This window comes from Rattus norvegicus, chromosome 1, assembly GCF_021556685.1.
Source record: "Rattus norvegicus strain SHRSP/BbbUtx chromosome 1, alternate assembly SHRSP_T2T, whole genome shotgun sequence".
NCBI classification, from domain to species: Eukaryota; Metazoa; Chordata; class Mammalia; order Rodentia; family Muridae; genus Rattus; species Rattus norvegicus.
Genome location: NC_141534.1, coordinates 93,500,982 through 93,524,217, shown reverse-complemented (window position 1 = coordinate 93,524,217; position 23,236 = coordinate 93,500,982). Strand labels below are relative to the sequence as shown.

At 42.1% G+C, this 23,236-nt stretch overlaps 1 protein-coding gene across 1 annotated transcript; it reads right to left on the bottom strand.

Annotated features, from left to right (window-relative positions):
• Positions 1-4,458: 4,458 nt before the first annotated feature.
• Cyp2a2 (cytochrome P450, family 2, subfamily a, polypeptide 2) lies at positions 4,459-22,720 on the bottom strand. The gene is given in 9 exon segments (NM_012693.1): positions 4,459-5,412; positions 6,411-6,552; positions 7,068-7,255; positions 7,685-7,823; positions 15,689-15,865; positions 17,090-17,250; positions 17,468-17,617; positions 21,919-22,081; positions 22,535-22,720. Coding segments are annotated over 9 exon segments (1,479 nt in total). The 5' UTR covers positions 22,712-22,720; the 3' UTR covers positions 4,459-5,230.
• Positions 22,721-23,236: the final 516 nt, after the last annotated feature.

Here is a 23,236-nt window from a genome sequence, read left to right as displayed (position 1 = left end):
CAGTCGGCCTGCACTTCTTTGCTTCATCCATCTTAAATAGTTTGGTGGCTGTATATGTATGGGCCACATGTGGGCAGGCTCTGAATGGGTGTTCGTTCTGCCTCTGTTCTAAACTTTGCCTCCCTATTCCCTGCCAAGGGTATTCTTCTTCCCCTTTTAAAGAAGGAGTGAAGCATTCGCATTTTGGTCATCCTTCTTGTGTTTCATGTGTTCTGTGTATCTAGGGTAATTCAAGCATTTGGGTTAATAGCCACTTATCAATGAATGCATACCATGTGTGTTTTTCTGTGATTGGGTTACCTCACTCAGGATGATATTTTCCAGATCCATCCATTTGCCTATGAATTTCATAAAGTCATTGTTTTTGATAGCTGAGTAATATTCCATTGTGTAGATGTACTACATTTTCTGTATCCATTCCTCTGTTGAAGGGCATCTGGGTTCTTTCCAGCTTCTGGCTATTATAAATAAGGCTGCTATGAACATAGTGGAGCACGTGTCTTTTTTATATGTTGGGACATCTTTTGGGTATATGCCCAGGAGAGGTATAGCTGGGTCCTCAGGTAGTTCAATGCCCAATTTTCTGAGGAACCTCCAGACTGATTTCCAGAATGGTTGTGCCAGTGTGCAATCCCACCAACAATGGAGGAGTGTTCCTCTTTCTCCACATCCTCGCCAGCATTTGCTGTCACCTGAGTTTTTTGTCTTAGCTATTCTCACTGGTGTGAGGTGAAATCTCAGGGTTGTTTTGATTTGCATTTCCCTTATGACTAAAGATGTTGAACATTTCTTTAGGTGTTTCTCAGCCATTTGGCATTCCTCAGCTGAGAATTCTTTGTTTAGCTCTGAACCCCATTTTTTAAAATTTTTTTTATTAACTTGAGTATTTCTTATTTACATTTCGAGTGTTATTCCCTTTCCCGGTTTCCGGGCAAACATCCCCCTAATCCCTCCCCCTCCCCTTCTTTATCACTGTTCCCCTCCCCATCCTCCCCCCATTGCCGCCCTCCCCCCAACAATCTAGTTCACTGGGGGTTCAGTCTTAGCAGGACCCACGGCTTCCCCTTCCACTGGTGCTCTTACTAGGATATTCATTGCTACCTATGAGGTCAGAGTCCAGGGTCAGTCCATGTATAGTCTTTAGGTAGTGGCTTAGTCCCTGGAAGCTCTGTGAATCCCATTTTTTAATAGGGTTATTTGTCTCCCTGTGGTCTAACTTCTTGAGTTCTTTTTATATTTTGAATATAAGCCCTCTATCAGTTGTAGGATTGGTAAAGGTCTTTTCCCAATCTGTTGGTTGCCGTTTTGTCCTAACCACAGTGTCCTTTGCCTTACAGAAGCTTTGCAGTTTTATGAGATCCCATTTGTCGATTCTTGATCTTAGAGCATAAGCCATTGGTGTTTTGTTCAGGAAATTTTCTCCAGTGCCCATGTGTTCGAGATGCTTCCCCACTTTTTCGTCTATTAGTTCGAGTGGATTTGGTTTGATGTGGAGGTCCTTGATCCATTTGGACTTAAGCTTTGTTCAGGGTGATAAGCATGGATCGATCTGCATTCTTCTGCATGCTGACCTCCAGTTTAACCAGCGCCATTTGCTGAAAATGCTACTTTTTTCCCCATTGTATGGTTTATTATACAGTGCAAAGGAAAACATATCTGAGGGAAGGGAAACAATTTTCCTGCCCAGCTGTGGATTCCACACAACTTTCTGATGTGCGTTATAAAGCCTATTTTAACTCTATTTCTGAGTGCTGTTTGGCTGTAATGCTGCTGTCCTGTGTAAGAACAAATTCATTTAATCTATGTTTGAATTGACTGTAAGTTTTTGTTCTTTCCCAGTGGATTCAAATGTCATAGCAATATAATAGGTCAAGCTGATGCAGTTTTACCTTTTTTTTCATGCCCTTAAATAATGATTCCACACCCTTAAAATACATTCCTACTGAGATTCCCTAGACTTCTTGAGTGAGTTAGGAAATACATTATTCTCTTTAGTAAAGCGACACACCTTTCTACCTCCCCTCTAGGTGCTTTAAGTCTGCTTATGGGTCTAGAGGCAACTATTGATGGGTCCTGAGAGGCATGAGTGTGTCTTGGCTGGGATTTCCTTCAGGGAAAGTCCCCGATGATATAGCAGAGAATGAAGGATTGATTTCTTCAGTCAGAGGCAGAAAAAGGCAATATTTCAGGGGATGTGGCTTAGGTGCATCTTATGCTGAGAGTGGAAAGACCATTTCCTTGGGTGAGAGAAACCCTTGAGAATCTGAAGGTTCAAAGTTCTCAGCTTCAAGGGAGTCCTCCCACACAGCTCCATCCCAAGTCACAGGATCCCATTCTTTACTAAATTAATGTCTTTACTTTAACCACCTATCCACTCAAGGCTCTGGCTTGAACTTTCATTGTAGTTCAGCCAACAGTATAGTGAGGGCTTTGATTTGGTTTTCTGCAACTGGCTGGCTGGTGAGAAGATCCTTTTCCAGGCTGCACTAAGGATCTTTTAGACGGTTTATGTGCACCTGGAACTGGTCATACCATAACTGAATGTTTTTCCTTCACTGTGTTCTGAGATGCTAGAAATTGGTGAACTTTTACCACAGAGCTGATTTTTTTCCCCTTTGTCAATTTACTCAGAGAAACTAGGGGCAACCAACCTACTTCATCATTTCCTTGCTTCCCCACAAATTGTCAAACGTTTTGCGTACAGAATAACTAGATTCCTTGCTTCTCACAATAGGTGAATCAGGACAAAATACGTCTGTCTTCCTGAGTTCGTTAAATAGCACACACCTTGTGCTTTCTATGTTTTCCAAGCTTCTGTGAGAGTCTTCAGTAATTGTATGTGCTGGCAAATTAAAAGCTTGTCCAGATACTTAAAGAATTCATCCTTATACTTTTTGTTGCTCTAGAACCATTTATGTATTAGTGTTCGCTAGGGCAGTGGTTCTCAACCTGTGGGCCACAAAACCCACAGGGACCGCATATGAGATATCCTGTATATCAGATCTTTACATTGTGATTTGCAACTAGAAAATTACAGTTATGAAGTAGTAATGGAATAATCTTGTGATTGGGGGGGTCACCACAGCAAGAGGAACTGTATTAAAGTGTCAGCATTAGGAGGGTTGAGAACCACTGCTCTAGAGAAACTGAACTGATAGAATGAATCTCTCTCTCTCTCTCTCTCTCTCTCTCTCTCTCTATATATATATATATATATGTATATGTACATATATATATATATACATGTTTATATGAATATATCACAGGCTGTGGTCAAGATAATTCTACATTGGTTTTCTGACATCAAAGGTTCCATGAATCCACTAGTTGTTTAGTTCATGAGGCTGGATGTCTCAGCTGGTCTTCAGTTTGTGATGGAATAACAGAGAGGTAGTTTTTAATGCTAGTGAAAGAATAGACTTGCCAGTGAGAATGAGGGCAATCAACCAAAGAGGAAGAACATCCTCCTTTCATGTTTTAAATAGAGTCAGCCATAGCAGACATGGCCTAGATTTAAGGTAAACCCTTTCATCTCCAAACAACTGCATTTAGAAGGTGTTTTCTCACTTCAAATGATTCAGTCATGAAAAATTCCTCATAGGTATGCACAACCCTTGGGCTTTAGATAATTCCTGATATGGTGAAGTTGATAACCAAGAATATCATAAGTGGCAATCTCCTTAATCTGATAAGATAAATCTTCATCTGCATATGCAGCATTTAATTTATAAAGGAAAAGCATCCCAGGCTGATGTGTAGGTTTTATACTGAATCACGTGGGAGCAGGCAAGAGGTTCAAAGACTTTGAGCTGGGCCCTTCTAAGTCCCAGAGACCTCCACCTTTAGAAACCCAAGCAGAGTACATGGGCATAAAGCTGAGGGGAATGGGCAATCACACAGCAATGTGGACTCTATGCATGAACACACACATCCTTGCTTATCTATGATCATTTAAAGTTCTCTTGGAATTCTGTCAAAGGGATTTTTGTCTCCCAGACTGACTGAGTCAGACAAAATGGACTTACCTGGCACAGGGGCTGAGACCCAACAGGTGTCAGGTGATTAAGGTGTGGATGAGAAAGCAAGACTGTTGGAAAGTGTATGTTGGAGGTAGATCAGTTGCCTGCCAGGCTTGTAGAAACAACACCTCAGGTAGGAGGACTCAGGTTATGTTAAAATATTCCAAGTCCTTGTTGTTTCATTTGAGGAAAGGGTGACCTTAAGAAACTTGTTTAAGGGGTTGAAGAGGTGGCTCAAAATTTGACGGCTTCTAGAAGTCCTGAGTTCAATTTCCATCCACCACTGGGTGGACTCAACCTTCTGTAATGTGATCTGATGCCTTCGTCTGCCACGCAGGTGGCCATGCAGATAGAGGACTTATATTCATATAAATTAGTAAGTAAATAAATTAAAATAAACTCCCTAAATTGGCCAGTTAGATGTCTCAGTAGGTAGAAGTGCTTGCTATCAAGCTTTATTGTCTGAATTTGAGTTCTTGGACACACGTATTGTAAGGGAGATGACACTTCCAAAAGCTTTTCTTTGGTTTCCACATTTGAGCCATGGTATGCCCTACCACCCACACTAATCAGTAAATGTAAATTAAATATCCCAAACAGACTTACAAACCGAAAGAAAAACACAACGTGTAAACAAAACAACAATAACAAAAAATATAACCAAATAGCTTTGGATACAGATCTGGACTCTTATGGTCTAAGAGAAATCAATTTGAAATTTTATTTTCTGTTGTTCCTTTTTTGAGATGAGTTTTCACTTTGTAATTCTGGCAGGCCTCCTAGGGAGCCATGTTCCCTCCCTCCTGAATGCTGGTGATAGAGTCCAATGCGTCAATCCTAGCTAACTGTGTCTTTTCCACCTCAGTTTAGGTTCAAATTTTTTAAGTTCTATCTTTTGAACCTGTACGTTGGGCTTGGGGACATGCTGCTCTTGTGTAGAGGACTGAGTGAGAGAAGGGCAGGACAGCTTCTGCAGAGGTGAGCCACCTTTGCCCCATGAGTCTCAGTTGTTGTTACTGCTGCCTACTGGGTGTTTCTTTCTTTTTATTAGGACTGTTACAATTTTACCAAACTGAGAAGTCTTTTGTGTTTCTTCCATGGGTGTGGTCCCTTCTTAACCCTCATCTTCATCTTCTCTGTTCTCTCCACCTGCACCCTGGCCCCACTTCAGGCTCTCCCTCCCTCTTGCCCCACCTTGATTCAACTCAGAATCAGATGGGCATGAAGCTCATGGTGTAATTTGGTATGATCCTGGTAAACCCTATGGGACTGGGGTACTCGTTGATGTCTTCTAGATTCATTGGGAACTTAAAACGGAAGTTCTGCAAGATGGTGGTGAGCAGCAGGAAGAGCTCCATTTTAGCCAGGCTATCTCCCAAGCAGAATCGCTTTCCTAAAGAGGAGAGAAGTAAGGAGCACAGACTTGGAGCAAGATCTCACTTCTTTCCCTCAGTACCCAGTGAGCAGCCTTGTTCTCTTAGGGAAAAGGGGTGCTAACCTGGAGCATGAGTGATCATTAGGAAAGGTTCCTAACCCTCTCAGAACCCCAGTGTCCCTACACACAAAGTGGGGCAACTCATTGTAGGCTGAAGCAATATGGAGTCCAGATGCTTCCTCTACCAATTATTAATTTTATTCTCAGATGTGGATGCCTGCTGTGGTCTTGTTTATTTATTTATTCATCTAATTATCTCTGAGTCATCTATGTATCTATGTATGCATGCATGTAGGTATGCATATATGTATGTATACATGCATGCATCTATCTATCTATTATTTATTTATTTTTAGTTTTTTAAGTCAGGGTTTCCTCCATTTAGTCTGGGTTTTCTTCTAACTTACTCTATAGATCCAGCTGGCATTGAACTTAGATATCCACCTGCTTCTGCTTCTCGAGTACTGGGTTTAAAGACATGTACCACCACCACCTGGTTGTTATCCCCTTTTTAAAATTTGAATATGGGGCTGGGAGATGGCTCACTGGTTAAGAGCACTGTCTGCTCTTCTGAAGAACCAAGGTTCAATTCTCAGCACCCACATGGCAGATAAAATGTCTATAAGTCCAGTTCTAATGAATCTGACAACCTCACACCAATGCACATTAGATGAATTATTAAAAAATAACAAAAAATCATTTAAAACTGCTTTAAAAAGAGTATGAAGAAATTGCTTGCATGAGCATGACCTGGGAAATTTGGTGTTCTGGACCGCTTCCCAGTCTCTGAAAGAGATCACTGATCTCATTGATACTTTGACCTGAGTCGTGGTGCTTGGGAGGTGCAGGGATTGTACCTGGTTAGCCTGATGCTAGGCAGAATCACAGAGATGGGAACTGGCATGAGTTATCCCTGTTGGTATGAGCAGTGGTCTAATAACCCACTGTCTCCTTACCAATGGAAAAAGGGAGAAATGCAGCATTCTTCTTCAACCGTCCCTTGTCATCCAGGAAGTGCTGGGGGTTGAAGTCTTTGTGGTTAGGGAAGAACTTTGGTTCTGTCATCAGAGAACCTATTATAGGGAATACATCGGTGCCCTGGAAGAGGAAAGAAAGGAAATTTGAGAAGATGGGTTGATGGAGAAAGGACCCCAAGTGGTGCTAGTGTCCAAATGAAGAGAACGGAAAGGCACAGAGTTGGGGGTCTCCTGAGGAAAGGGCATTAGGGAATAGGAGTTTTGAGGGGCTGTGATGCGTGCCACCAGAAATTGGAGATTTGAGCTCTAGGGGAATCATGTTCTGAGATAATGTGTTAGTGTGTTAGCCCAGGAGTTGAGAGATTGGATAGTAGTAAGGCAGAAGATCAGATAGAACTTGGAGTTCAAAGCAGTGTGACAAGAAGTTGGGGACATGTGGGTGAATTCCCCGAGGTACTAAGTCTAGGAGAGGTGAGAGTAACCTAAGTAGAGGACTCTCATGGGCCTAATATGGTAGTTGGGGGGAATTCTTTGGTTGGAGGAATTAGAGTTGAGTTAGATGGCTGTAGATGGAAAGAGGCCCTGAAGCATCAGGGAGTGGGTTGGAGGCCCCTACTTGGATGGGCCTGGCTGCACCTTGGGGAGGAAGAAGCCACGGAAGGTTGTGTTCTTGATAATCCTTCGAGGAATGCCCAAGGGAGCCAAGTTAGAAAATCTTTGGATCTCATTGATCACAGCCTGGGTGTAGGGCATCTTCATGTGGTCCTCATACTGAGGCTGTCGGTTCCTGCCGATCACTCGCTCAATTTCCTCATGGACCTTGGCTGGAAGACAAAGGAAGATGGGCTGTTTCTAAAAATCCAGAGACCTCAAAGCATGTGGAATAGTTCACATGTGTACCACTGTATGTATTACATGTCTCTGTAAACATGCATTTAGACCATCTATACATACATCCATACCTAAGTGCTGGCCAGGATAATTTTATCCTTTTCATGACCAAATCATGGTGGGGAGAAGGAGAAGTCAGGGAACAGAGAACAGGGATCTGGCAGTCAGTGGGAAATCAATTTCGGAATGTTTAATATTTTAACTTAGTTAGTACTCTGTTTATGCATTTAATATGCCTCTGTGTCTGCATAGTCAGGATGTCTGAGCATCCAGGGATCTGGGAGAGGTGAGGGTCATTGTCAGGTTGGAAGAGGTTGGAGAATCTGGGGTTCCCAACTTCCTTGCCACACAGCCAGCCTCACCTTCCACATCTGGATGCTTCATGAGTAGCAGGAAACCATGGTATAGCGTGGAGCTGACTGACCCAGTCCCAGCAAAGAGGAGGCCTAATGATGACATCACTAGGTTGTTCATGTGGAATTCTGAATTAACATATTTCTCCTGGGGGGGGGAGAGAGAGAGAGAGAGACAGAGAGACAGAGAGACAGAGACAGAGACAGAGACAGAGAGAGAGAACGCAAATCTATTTATCATTTTGTACTCCTTTTGGGGAACACTAAGGGTTTTAATTTTCTAAAACATTTCTAGTCATTATTGTATAAATATTTTTATTATTTCTTTGAGAATTTCATTTATTGTACTGTGAATACATTCACACCCCTCCCTCAAGCCCTCCCAGATGAATCCCATTCCATACCAACTGAATCTTGAGTCTTCATTTTTCAGACATATATGTGAAATGCACCTTAAACATATTCCCCTCCATTATCTCTATTTTTATTTTATTGAACCATTTCTAATTTCTAATAAGTCTTCCTCATATTTTCCTGTTTTTATTTGGGGGGAGATCTGCTTATAATTAGGTGTGGCTGCATGCATATGGGTGAGTGGTTCTTCACTTGAGAAAGGGCAATTTACTAGTAGCCACACTGCAAAGGAATATGATTTCATCATCTCTAAGCAGCCATCAACTGTGGATTAAATTCCTCAGAAATGGACCCAAGTGGCAGCACTTCTGGAATTTTCTTTGTATCTAGTTCTCAAAGTGTCCAGACCAATGGTTGGAAAAGCAATGTCCAGGTTGTGTTTGGAATCTTTGGTTTGCAGGAGAAGCTTTCCTTGTTTCTCTGTATAGGTGACTGTCTTTCATTTCATGGCTGGAAGAGCAAAATTATCAACCAACCAGACTCTTCCCCCAGAGCTCCCAGAGACTAAACCCCCAACCAAAGAGTACAAATGGAGGGAAGCATGGCTTCAGCTGTATATATAGCAGAGGATGGCATTGTCCATCATTAATAGGAGGAAAAGTCCTTGGTCCAGTAAAGGCCCATTTCCCCAATGTAGGTGAATGTCAAGGCATTGAGGTGGGAGTGGGTGGGTGGAAGTGAGAGCATCCTCATAGAAGCATGGGGACAGGGAGGAGATATCAGAGAATGTACAAAGGAGATAGCATTTGAAGTGTAAGTACAAAAATATACAAGAAAAATAAAACAAAAGTAAAATAAAACCAGATGCACTGAAACTAATAGAAGAGAAAGCGGGTAAGAGCCTTGAACACAGGGCACATGGGAGAATTTCCTGAAGAGAACACCAAGGGCTTATGCTCTAAGATCAAGAATCAACAAATGGGACTTCATAAAATTGCAAAGCTTCTGTAAGGCAAAGGACACTGTTATTAGGACAAAACGACAACCAACAGATTGGGAAAAGCTCTTTACCAATTGTACATCTGATAGAGGGCTATTGTCCAATATATACAAAGAATTCAAGAAGTTAGATTCCAGAGAATCAAATAACTTTATCAAAAATAGGTTATAGAGCTAAACAAAGAGTTCTCAACAGAGAGTATCAATTGGCCGAGAATCATCTAATGAAATGTTCAACATCCTTAGTCATCAGGCAAATACAAATCAATGTGACCCTGAGATTTTACCTCACACCCTTCAGAATGGCTAAGATCAAAACTTAGGTGACAGCAGATGCTGGCGAGGATGTGGAGAAAGAGGAACACTCCTTCATTGTTGGTGGGATCAGTCTGGTGGGTCTTCAGAAAATTGGACATTGTAATACCTGAAGATCCAGCTATACAACTCTCGGACATATACCCAAGAAATACTCCAACATACAACAAGGACACATGCTCCACTATGTTCATTGCAGCTTTACTTATAATAGCCAGAAATTGGAAAGAACCTAGATGCCCTTCAACAGAGAAATGGATTCAGAAAATATGGTACATTTGCACACTTGGTTACTACTCTGATATTTAAACAATGACTTAATGCAATTCTTAGGCAAATAGATTGAACTAGAAAATATCATTCTGAGTGAGGCAGCCCAGTCACAAAATAACACACATGGTATGCACTCATTGAGAAATGGATATCAGCCCAAAAGCTCAGAATACCCTAGATACAACTCAGAGACCACCTGAAGCTCAAGAAGAAGGGAGACCAAAGTGCGGATGCTTAGTCCTAAGAATGGGGAACAAAAATACTCACAGGAGGAAGTACAGAGACAAAGTTTGGAGCAGATACTTAAGGAAAGGTCATTCAGAGACTGTTCCAACTGGAGACCCATCCCTTATACATCCACTAAACCCAGACAATATTGTGGATGCCAAGAAGTACATGTAGACAGGATCCTGATACAGGTGTCTCCTGAGAGGCTCTGCCAGAACCTGAGAAAAACAAAGGCAGATGCTGGCAGCCAACTATTGGACTGAGAAGGGGGTCTGCAATGGAGGAGTTAGAGAAAGAACTGAAGGAGCTGAAGGAGTTTGCAACCCTATAAGAAGTACAACAATATCAACCAGATGATCTCCCCACCTCCAGAGAACCCAGAGACTTACCCACTATCCCAAGAGTACACGGGGATGAACCTATGGCTTCAGCCACATGTGTCGCAGAGGATAGCCCTATCGGGCATCAATGGTAGGAGAGGCCCTTGGTTCTGTCCAGGCTTGATGCCCCAGTGTTAGGTGAATGTCAGTACACATAGGTGGGAGAGAGTAGTGTGTAGGTGGGAGAGAACCCTCATAGAACCATGGAGAGATAGCAGGTTTCAGGAAACTGGGAAAGGGGATAACATTTAAAATATAAATAAAAAATCCAATAAAGGAAAAACAAGGCAGTCCAGACACCGCCCCCACAGAAGGGACCCAGTCAACAGTTATCTGCACCCAAATCCCGTGGGAGGGAGAGCTAAACCTTCAGAGGGGCAGACATACCTGGGAAGCCAGAAGAGACTACACTCTGCCCACATTTCTGACTCCAGAGGAAAAGACCTAATGCCATCTGGGACTCAGGTGCACGGGGGTTCCAGGAAAAGGCGGCGCAGGCCATCCGGGTTGCCACCCTGACAGAGAGCTCAAAAGCAGCACCCCCACTCCCACAAGCAACTTAGGTCGCAGGACCACAGACAAGATCAACTTTTCTGCTCCAAGCGACCAGCCTGGTGGACTCAGGACACAGGCCCACAGGAACAGCTGAAGACCAGTAGAGAGGAAAGACTACACGCCCAAAAGCAGAACACTCTGTTCCTACAACTGGCTGAAAGAAAACAGGAAAAGAGGTCTACAGCACTCCTGACACACAGGCTTATAGGACAGTCTAGCCACTGTCAGAAATAGCAGAACAAGGTAACACCAGAGACAACCTGATGGTGAGAGGCAAGTGCAGGAACCCAAGCAACAGAAACCAAGACTACAGGGCATCATCAGAGCCCAATTCTAGCACCAAAGCAAACACTGAATATCCAAACACCAGAAAAACAAGATCTAGATTTAAAATCATATTTGATTATGTTGCTGGAGGACTTCAAGAAAGACATGAAGAACTCCCTTAGAGAAACACAGGAAAACATAAATAAACAAGTGGAAGCCTATAGAGAGGAATCACAAAAATCTCTGAAAGAATTCCAGGAAAACACAATCAAACAGGTGAAGGAATTAAAAAGGGAAATAGACTCAATAAAGAAAGCACAAAGGGAAACAACCCTGGATATAGAAAACCAAAGGAAGAGACAAGGAGCCGTATATACAAGCATTACTAACAGAATACAAGAGATAGAAGAGAGAATCTCAGGAGCAGAAGATTCCGTAGAAATCATCGACACAACAGTCAAAGATAATGTAAAACGGAAAAAGCTACTGGTCCAAAACATACAAGAAATCCAGGACTCAATGAGAAGATCAAACCTAAGGATAATAGGTATAGAAGAGAGTGAAGATACTCAGCTCAAAGGACCAGTAAATACATTCAACAAAATCATAGAAGAAAACTTCCCTAACCTAAAAAAAGAGATGCCCATAAACATACACGAAGCCTACAGAACTCCAAATAGATTGGACCAGAAAATAAACTCCTCCAATCACATAATAGTCAAAACACCAAATGCACAAAATAAAGAAAGAATATTAAAAGCAGTAAGGGAAAAAGGTCACATAACATATAAAGGCAGACCTATCAGAATCACATCAGACTTCTCACCAGAGACTATGAAAGCCAGAAGAACCTAGACAGATATCATACAAACAGATACCAGGTACCAAAGTTAAATCAGGAACAGATAAACCAGTTAAACAACCCCATAACTCCTAAAGAAATAGAAGCAGTCATTAAAAGTCTCCAAACCAAAAAGGGCCCAGGTCCAGATGGGTTCAGTGCAGAATTCTATCAGACCTTCATAGAAGACCTCATACCAATACTATCCAAACTATTCCACGAAATTGAAACAGATGGAGCATTACCGAATTCCTTCTATGAAGCCACAATTACTCTTATACCTAAACCACACAAAGGCCCAATACAGAAAGAGAACTTCAGATCAATTTCCCTTATGAATATCGATGCAAAAATACTCAACAAAATTCTGGCAAACCGAATCCAAGAGCACATCAAAACAATCATCCACCATGATCAAGTAGGCTTCATCCCAGGCATGCAAGGATGGTTTAATATATGGAAAACCATCAATGTAATCCATTATATAAACCAACTGAAAGAACAAAACCACATGATCATTTCATTAGATGCTGAGAAAGCATTTGACAAAATTCAACACCCCTTCAGGATAAAAGTCCTGAAAGAATAGGAATTCAAGGCCCATACCTAAACATAGTAAAAGCCATATACAGCAAACCAGCTAAGGTTAAACTAAGTGGAGAGAAACTTGAAGCAATCCCACTAAAATCAGGGACTAGACAAGGCTGCCCACTCTCTCCCTACTTATTCAATATAGTTCTTGAAGTTCTAGCCAGAGCAATCAGACAACAAAAGGAGGTCAAGGGGATACAGATTGGAAAAGAAGAAGACAAATTATCACTATTTGCAGACGATTTGATAGTATATTTAAGTGATCCCAAAAGTTCCACCAGAGAACTACTAAAGCTGATAAACACCTTCAGCAAAGTGGCTGGGTATAAAATTAACTCAAATAAATCAGTAGCCTTCCTCTACACAAAAGAAAAACAAGCTGAGAAAGAAATTAGGGAAACGACACCCTTCATAATAGTCCCAAATAATGTAAAATACCTCGGTGTGACTTTAACCAAGCAAGTAAAAGATCTTTATGATAAGAACTTCAAGACTCTGAAGAAAGAAATTGAAGAAGACCTCAGAAGATGGAAAGATCTCCCATGCTCATGGATTGGCAGAATTAATATAGTAAAAATGACCATTTTTACTAAAAGCGATCTACAGATTCAATGCAATCCCCATCAAAATACCAATCCATTTCTTCAGAGAGTTAGACAGAACAATTTTCAAATTCATCTGGAATAACAACAAACACAGGATAGCTAAAACTATCCTCAACAACAAAAGGACTTCAGGGGGAATCACTATTCCTGAACTCAAGCAGTATTACAGAGCAATAGTGATAAAAACTGCATGGTATTGGTACAGAGACAGACAGATAGATCAATGGAATAGAATTGAAGACTCAGAAATGAACCCACCCACCTATGGTCACTTGATTTTTGACAAAGGAGCCAAAACCATCCAATGGAAAAAAGATAGCATTTTCAGCAAATGGTGCTGGTTCAACTGGAGGTCAACATGTAGAAGAATGTAGATCGATCCATGCTTATCACCCTGTACAAAGCTTAAGTCCAAGTGGATCAAGGACCTCCACATCAAACCAGATACAATCAAACTAATAGAAGAAAAAGTGGGGAAGCATCTCGAACACATGGGCACTGGGGAAAACTTCCTGAACAAGACGCCAATGGCTTATGCTCTAAGATCAAGAATCGATAAATGGGATCTTATAAAACTGCAAAGCTTCTGTAAGGCAAAGGACACGGTGGTTAGGACAAAACAACAACCACCAGATTGGGAAAAGAGCTTTACCAATCATACAACAGATAGAGGGTTTATATCCTAAATATACAAAGAACTTATGAAGTTAGACTGCAGGGAGACAAATATCCCTATTAAAAATGGGGTTCAGAGCTAAACAAAGAATTCATAGCTGAGGAATGTCGAATGGCTGAGAAACACCTTAAGAAATGTTCAACATCTTTAGTCATAAGGGAAATGCAAATCAAAACAACCCTGAGATTTCACCTCACACTGGTGAGAATGGCTAAGATCAAAAACTCACGTGACAGCAAATGCTGGTGAGGATGTGGAGAAAGAGGAACACTCCTCCATTGTTGCTGGGATTGCAGACTGGTACAACCATTCTGGAAATCAGTCTGGAGGTTCCTCAGAAAATTGGACATTGAACTACTTGAGGATCCAGCTATACCTCTCTTGGGCATATACCCAAAAGATGCCCCAACATATAACAAAGACAGGTGCTCCACTGTGTTCATAGCAGCCTTATTTATAATAGCCAGAAGCTGGAGAGAACCCAGAGGCCCCTAAATAGAGGAATGGATACAGAAAATGTGGTACATCTACATAATGGAATATTACTCAGCAATAAAAGCAATGACTTCATGAAATTCATAGGCACATGGATGGACCTGGAAAATATCATCCTGAATGAGGTAACCCAATCACAGAGAAACACACATGGTATGCACTCATGGATAAGTGGATATTAGCCCAAATGCTTGAATTACCCTAGATACACAGAACACATGAAACTCAAGAAGGACGACCAAAATGCAAATGCTTCACTCCTTCTTTAAAAGGGGAACAAGAATACCCTTGGGAGGGGATAGGGAGGCAAAGTTTAGAACAGAGGCTGAAGGAACACCCATTCAGAGCCTGCGCCACATGTGGCCCATACATATACAGCCACCAGACTAGATAAGATGGATGAAGCAAAGAAGTGCAGGCTGACAAGAACCGGATGTAGATCTCTCCTGAGAGACACAGCCAGAATACAGCAAATACATAGGCAAATGCCAGGAGCAAACCACTGAACTGAGAACGGGACCCCCGTTGAAGGAATCAGCGAAAGGAGTGGAAGAGCTTGAAGGGGTCGAGACCCTATATGAACAACAATGCTAAGCAACCAGAGCTTCCAGGGACTAAGCCACTACCCGACGACTACACATGGACTGACCCTGGGCTCCAACCTCATAGGAAGCAATGAGGCTTGTAAGAGCACCAGTGGAAGGGGAAGCCCTGGGTCCTGCCAAGACTGAACACCCAGTGAACGTGATTGTTGGGGGAAGGGTGGTAATGGGGGGAGGATATGAAGGGGAAGCCCATATAGAAGGGGAAGGGGAGGGGTTAGAGAATGTTGGCCTGGAAACCGGGAAGGGGAATAACAATTTAAATGTAAATAAGAAATCTTCAATTTAATAAAGATGAAAAAAAAAGAAAAACAACATTAAAATAAAAAACAATACATAATTACTAGAGCAGATAATAGAAGAAAAAATACAACAACCCAGGTTGCCCAGTTCAGGGTTGTATATTGATATGTATTTTCTAACAGAGATATGAAATGCTAGAGTCCAGGTGGCTAATAGTAAAATCCTGAGAGCCATAGAGGCAAGCAGTTTTCTGTCTGCATGAAGTTAGCATGCAAGTCTGGGCACACTTTCCCTCCTTGCGAAATTTAGGCTCCATAGGGTCTTCGACAGTTGCTTCAGTGCATGCTAAGTAGTTGAATACTGAAAACAGTGTCTCATAGGGGAACACTGGAATATCGGTTGTCATGGTAATTTGCTAACCCATACCCTGGCTTGGATAAGGCTCAACAGGTGAAAGAGTGAGGTTTAACTATAACCGGGACTGTGAGGAGAATCATGGGCACTTAATGGGCTTATATTCCTCCTCCTTTTCTAGGGTGATTTCCAGCTGCTCAGTCTTAGACATTCCATCCACCATGATTGGGATCACCTCTTGCATGCGGATGAGAAAGGAGTCAATGAAGTTCCTTGGGGAATTGGGGTCCAGGGTACTATGGTTCTGCCTCACTTTCTCTATCATGAAGTCTTCCAGTTTCTGAGTAACCTTGATGATCTGTTGCTGTGGTCCAGGCAGTTACTTCATCACTGAATGGAACATGTCATAGAGCTGGGGGGTGGGAGGAGAAAAGAAAAGGCTTGTCAGTGGCAACATTGAGTGGGAGTGGCACTTGTATTAAGTCATTCATCCAGGTGTTCATGTATTTATGTTAGGATGAATTGCAACAAACAGCACCTCCACTCTTGAAAGAACTCTTTATATTCATTTGAATATTTTACTTTTAATTATGTGCACGAGTGCAGGTGTACTCCCCTTGAGCTGTGCAATGTCCAGCATACGTACTGGGAACTGAACTCAGGTCCTCAGGATGAGCAGTACATGCTCTTAAACTACTGAACAGTCTGAAGCCCCAGAGACTGCAATTTTCTAGTTGATTTAAAGAATGAGGGTCATTGTCCTACAATCTGGATGAGCTGGATCAAAAGGGGACATTAGCAGACATTCAACTACTCAATTGATTTTTTGATTAGACCATTAATCCAGGTTTCCTGTGTTCAGGCCAGGGTTATCACAGTGACTCAAGTATTTAGATGTTTGGGCACCAAAGAAGGCTGAATTTAGATCTCTTGATATTTGTTTGAGATTGGAATCTGTTTTCCACATAGTAAAGTATTCAGGATAAGATGGTTCGGGTTATAAGGTGTGGGACACACCTGTCAGACCTTTTTGAATTGGACGGTGTGTGGCTGGTTGGCAGTCGTATGGGTGTTTGGGGAAACAGTCCATCTAGAGGTCTGTGCTTGGTTGCCTTGGTTGAGGTTCCTGTCTACTCATTCCTGAATTTACCTGAGACAAGCAGGTGACTCTCGTGTCATGGTGCCAGTGAGATCTTTTGGGAGAGCAGTGTGTCCAGTGTGAATGACTTTACTGGCCATAGTTTTGCAGAACCAGGTAGGTGCTCAGGATTGGAGGAGGGGGCCTGAGGTGATCACTTGTCTCCCTTGGGCAGGTGTCTCAACTTTCAGGACGACCACACAGAGGATCTGTCAGAATTTAAGCTGGGGAAACCTGCTCAGGGAAGAGAGCCAAGCAGAGGGCTTTGTTCTCAGGCCCTTGAGATATCCAGAGGTCATTAGATTGTGAGCACTGGATAGCTCCTGTGGGCTCTGATGTAAAGGTTCAGTTTTCTGAAGGTAAAGGTTGGTTTTGAGGGGAGCTTCTGTTTTTGAGGGGAATGTTTGTGGACATGAGCGTTGGGGTAGTCCTTGCCCTTTGTCGGTATGGCCAATGTAGGACATTATAAGCACAATTGGCAGAGCTGGAATCTTTTACCTGCCCTGTGGCTGAGGCTGCAAATATATTCATTTCATCGATCATCTCCAACAGTGACAAGAACTCTTTGTCCTCATAGTCGAAGCGGTTCCCGAAGACAATGGAGTTAATGACATTGGAGACTGTTTTGCTCAGGTAGATGGAAGGGTCAATGGGGGCTCCTGAGAGGGGTGACATTGTTTGGATGACATTCGCATTATGAGGGAGAAGAGTTAGCAGATGGTGTGGGAATTGGAGTGAGGCACCAATCTCTCAGCACCAGATTCTGGAGATGGTTTGGTAGGCGGTCTTCGCCGTCCTCCTTCTCCACAACCCATAGGGTCTAGGTGTCAGGGATGTTCTTTCTCTTGCCCAAACACTTAATGGTCTCTTGCTTACCACAAGTGCCCTGCAACGTCTTGATCAAATAGCCTGCCTCCTCCAGGATACACTCCTGTACATCACGCTTGCCCACACCAAAATCTCTCAATGTGGCTATGGTGAAGCGCCTGATACGCTTGGCCTGTTCCACATTGCTCAATGAAAAACCTGTAGAGACATGAACATGGGTGTTGGGGTGAGGTAGTCTGAGGCTGAGGAAGGCCCAGGCCCATGCTGGAAAGGCCTTCTTAGAGGAAAGAAAAGAGACAAAGATGGGATTGAGATGGCAAGAACACTGAAGAAACGAACAGAGGCTCTGCAGCAGACACAGAGTAAGAAAGTTGGAACAAGTCAGCCAGGCAAGGAAACAGAGAGTTACAGACAGAAGCAGAGAGACTCAGAATGCTGCTCCAGGTCGCTGACATGGCTAAAAGAACCAAATTTGAGCATTTTCTGAAAACAGAAACTCCACATTAAAGCAAGGACAGCATACATAGAAACGTACTCTGGTGTTGCGGTTTTTTCTTTTACTGTTTACTATACTGCTTCGTGCTGCCTTCTAAGATTTGGAATCTGCCCTTAGCCTGGGGGACTCTGCCCCCATTTACTTTGGTTGGTAAATAAAGATGCCAGCAGCTAATAGCTGGGGAGAAGGGACATAGGAGGGGTTTAGGTTTCCTTGGCTAGAGCATGAGGAAGGAGAATGGGACCGAGGAGCTTCCGTGGAAGCCAAGGAAGAAGAAAGAGAAGAAGGGCAAAGGAGAGATACCATGTGCTAAGGGCCAAGAGATTGTGGCCCAGAAGGCTGTTAAATTGGGTTAAGAACAGCAAAAATGGAATATGGAAATTTGTAAAGTATCAACTCAAGGCTATTGATAGGGAAATGGATTCTAACAACATGGAGGGTAGGCAGCTGCCCAGCTATTGTGCTGCATAAGGCAGACTAAAATATAAAGGCTGTGTGTGTCTTTCACCAGGGAAAGGTGGGACGAATCCCTGAGCCAGGATTTTTTATTATTTTATTACCACTCCCTGGTCTTTGGCTCTGGTTTTGCTTATGTGTCCTGAGCTGTAGTCACTATTTTGACCCTAAGTAGTAGTAGCCATTTCTGTGCCCCTTAGTTCAGGGAAACAGATACCCCCTTGGTGTTAAATCGCAACCATAGAATTAATGTTATAAAGATATTTGGCTCTTTGTGGATTTTCTCTTTATTTTGAACTTTCTTGCTTATAACCAATGTTTTGCTGCTCAAGGCCATTTTATACTTCTGTAACTTTGGCCAGCACTTACCAGACTGTAATGTTCTATAAGCATTATACACATCTTAGGGACAACACATGACATATGTAAAACAACATTTAAAAATACATGCGCGGGGGCGGGGGGATGGACAGCAAAGCTGGCTCTGCACTCAAGAGCACTGGCTGACCTTGCAGAGGACCTGTGCTTGAACCCCAGCACTCGCCTGACAGCTTATAGAACTCATGGAACCCCTGGAGTTCAGGAGATCTGACTCCATCTTTTTGCTTCCATGGGCACCAGACTTGTGTACACATATACACATAAGCAAAACACCCATAGATAGAAAAGTAAGAGCAAATGATCTTTAAAAACAATCCAGAGGCACTAGCAGGGTGTGCCTCAGACCTGCGACTGATGCTCTGTGTGTGGATAAATGTTTAAGAAGAATAAAAATATCAGCTAAGTTAAAAAGGAGTCATCCACCCAGAAACTGGGAAGGGGAATAATAATCGAAATGTAAATAAGAAATACTCAAGTTAATAAAGATAAAAAAACAAATAAGACTTATGAAAAAAATAAGAGCTTATGCAAACTAAGAGTTAATTTTTATCTTGCACAGATGTGGACTTAAATTTTTAGTCCCTAACTTCCAAGGTCATTTGCTACCTAGGCATTCTTCCAGTTTTCTATTTTCATCATCTCTAGAAAGGGTTAGTAGCTTAAAAACTATTGATTGGACTCTATTATATCTGTGCTCCTGGAAAATATAATAATAAAAATAGTTTCTTTTTTTTTTTAAAAAGGAGTCATCCATCTAGGAGAATGCCGAGAGGTTGTGAGAGAGAGAGAGAGAGAGAGAGAGAGAGAGAGAGAGAGAGAGAGAGAGAAGCAAAGGAAGGAGGACATTTAGTGAGAGAGACGAGAGCAGCCAGGAGCAATGGTCACATGTGAAAAGCCAGATGCTGTGGTTACTTCTCTTGCAACAGGATACACCATGGAAATCAGTAATTATGGACAGGATCAGTAAGTTAAGTTTGTGAAAATCTACATTACCTTAACTGGAATTCATCAGGTTCAGGCAGAGAATGTGCAAGTACACTTCAAAGAGAGGGCATTTGATCTTTTGGTAAAAAACCTCAATGGCAAGAATTACTCCATGATTGTGAATAATCTTTTGAAACCTATCTCTGTGGAAAGCAATTCAAAAAATGTGAAGACTGATAAGTTATTATCCTATAGAAAAAAAAAGCAGAAAACACAGGGAATTGGACTACTTAACTCAGATGCAAAAAGAATGCAAAGAGAAAGAAAAGCCTTCCTAGGACACTGAGGCAGATCCTAGTGAGTTTTTTGTTGTTGTTGATTCTGGTAACTTTATGGAAGAGAGTCCCGTGAACATTAGAGGTGCAGAACTTCTGGGAACTGCTGAATTACTATCTTTTTTTTTTGACTTTCAACTTTATTTATTTATTTTTCTCCATCTTTATTAACTTGGGTATTTCTTATTTACATTTCGATTGTTATTCCTTTTCCCTGTTTCCAGGCCCAAATCCCCCTAACCCCTACCCCGTCCCCTCTATATGGGTGTTCCCCTCCCCATCCTCCCCCCATTACCGCCCTCCCCCCAACAATCTAGTTCACTGGGGGTTCAGTCTTAGCAGGACCCAGGGCTTCCCCTTCCACTGGTGCTCTTACTAGGCTATTCATTGCTACCTATGAGGTTGGAGCCCAGGGTCAGTCCATGAATAGTCTTTGGGTAGTGGCTTAGTCCCTGGAACCTAGTGAGGTATTAAAGAATGTTGTAAAGAAGATTTATGAAGGTGGTGACGATGACATGAAGAGAACCTCTAATAAAGCGTGGATGGAATCCAGATAGAAGCAAGTCAGGGAAGACAGAACTGTGAGGCCTTTAAAAGTCCTATGGGAACTGTGACGTGGAGTGCTCATGTTTCCTGTAGGGAATGGTGTTGAACTGTATATATTTGTTCACGTGGGTATGTTTTGACAGAAAATATTTACACAGCCTTCTAAATAAAGACAGCAGATCCTCCATTTCTTATTGGAAGATTAGATTTAAATAAATAAACTTATTAAGCTTTTTCCTTCATTAGCACCCCAGACATTTTGTTTCAGAAAAGATTGCATGGTATTCTTATTGAAATGTAAAAAGGAACTCTTACACAATGAAAACGTTACATCACAGATTTTTGTTCTGGCTGGGAGATAGAAAACAAGTATTTGCTTATCTGACATTAGGTCCCAGTAATGTAAAAAATAATAAATTTGTGTACGAACTTGCAAGTTACTATAGAGCTGTTATCTGTTATTACCAGCTTAAGCAACCTGTGTGCCAAGTGTTACCATGAACTATTAGTTAATTTAAATATATTTATGAATATAAAATTAAGCAAAAATACAAATGACAAAAATAGATAAACATCTTGTTTTGATAAGTACTGTCATGTATCAGGTGGCTTTAAAAATAACCATGATGGGAAAACTTGAAAACTCCATTTATTCCTTTATTCAATAAAGTTGGAGTATTACTTAAAGATAAAAAAAAAGAATTTTGTTTTTTTTGACAAATACAGAAATATTATAGGAATATGTTTTTTTAATTCCAGGTATGCAATATGGGGATGAATCAGATTGTCCAAAGCAGAGACCTATGATTTATTTTGTGCTCTAGCAGGGGTATGATTTTGCCTACTGCAGATAGTTTCTGAGAGTGTGACCCTTAGGATACTGGGGATTCCTCAGAGGTTATTTTAATGCAAGGGCCTTGAGAGATTGGTTTTGGTTGTTGGTTGGTTGCTGTTGGCTGTGCTTTGTTAAGTCGCCTTGTGCAAAGTAACAACAGGAAGAAGAAATTAGATATCCTGACTGAGATGATCAAACTTGCCCTAAGGAACTCATTACCTCTCAGAAGGAAGTAGTCTAACAATAGTGTCCCCTTTTTCCTCTATCTCTTTTTATCTCCTACCTAGTATTATGAGGGTTAAAGAATGGAAGAAAAGGGTGAAGAAGAATGAAAGGAAGCACCCACAGAGAATCATAGAAAGACTAGGAAGGGTCACAATAAGAAGCAACATTCAACTTGAATATGGAGAGAAAAATCAGAGGACTATGTACAGCCTTGAGGGGAAAGATGAGTTAGGATGAAGGCTACTTAAATGAGGCCAACAAATGTCCTTGGGCATGCTCCCCAATGTGGTATCCTCCTCACCATAGCCTTTGAAGAGTATATTAAAGGTAGGCAGTTCGCCGCGTCCACTGAACTCCTCAGCTTGGTCCACCAAAGCCTCTTTGACTGCATCGTATCCATAAAGCACAACAATCCGTCGAGGCCCAAGGTGAATGGTGAACACAGGACCATAGCGCTCACTGAGCTGATGTTGGGTAGATGGAGGCTGTTAGATGACTTATTCACTGAACTAGACCAGTACACAGAGGTCAGATTATGTGTTATTCTACAAATAAATGATTGAAAAACAAACAAACAAACGAATGCAAACAACAAACCAAAGAGTTGAAATAGCTCCTTATCTTATTTTTTTAGATTTATTTATTTATTATGATTAAGAATACAAGAAGAGGGCACCAGATCTCATTATAGATGGTTGTGAGCCACCATGTGGTTACTGGGATTTGAACTCAGGACCTTTGGAAGAGCACATGGTGCTCTTAACCGCTGAGCCATCTCTCCAGCCCGCTCCTTATCTTTCTAAACTCCATGAATACAAGACTTTGGATTTACTCTATGAATCTTCTGCCACAAAACATGCAAAACAACCCAGCTTCTTGGACTCCCATGTCCCATCCATCCCCTCATCCAGTGATACCTGTGTGATGGAACTGTATACGTCTTTCATATTCAGCTGCAGATAATTTCCAATGAAAGGCAAAGGAGTGGGTCCTGGAGGCAATCTCTCCCTGATTTTCTGCTGCCAGAGGGACACCAAGAACATGACACTTAGGGAGGCCAGTATGACCACCAGGAGCAGTCCTGTGTCCAGCATAGTAGCCAGTGAGGATGGACAGACTGATAGCCAAGGCTGAGATAGTACCTTTATACTCCCAGGGACACAGGATGGCCTTTGCTCCTGTTTGTCTAGTTGAGTCTTTTGCCTCCCAACCCTATTTTCTAACATTGACCCAGTCTTTGTTGCAACACCCACAACATGGGCAAATAGGAAGACCTCTGGGTGGTAGGCTTACTTCAAAATTCTTTTTTTTTTTTGCAATCAGCAAGAGGGTTTATTGGAAAACACAGGTACCTGCAGGCACACAGTCTCTTCGGAGGACTTGCGCGCCCAGCAGCTCCAGCATGGGGCTTTTATAGGGATTGGGGAAGCAGAAGTGGGCGTACAGAAGCAGATGCATAGTTACGGGGATTGGTGGATTCAAACGAGGCACATAGACATGTTCACATATGATTGGCTATTTCACATGATGAGGTAATAAGGTATAGCTACACACATTGGCAGGTTTGGGGCGTCCTGGATGTCGGGGGCTGGGGGCTTATCTCTTCCTGCCAGGTGGCC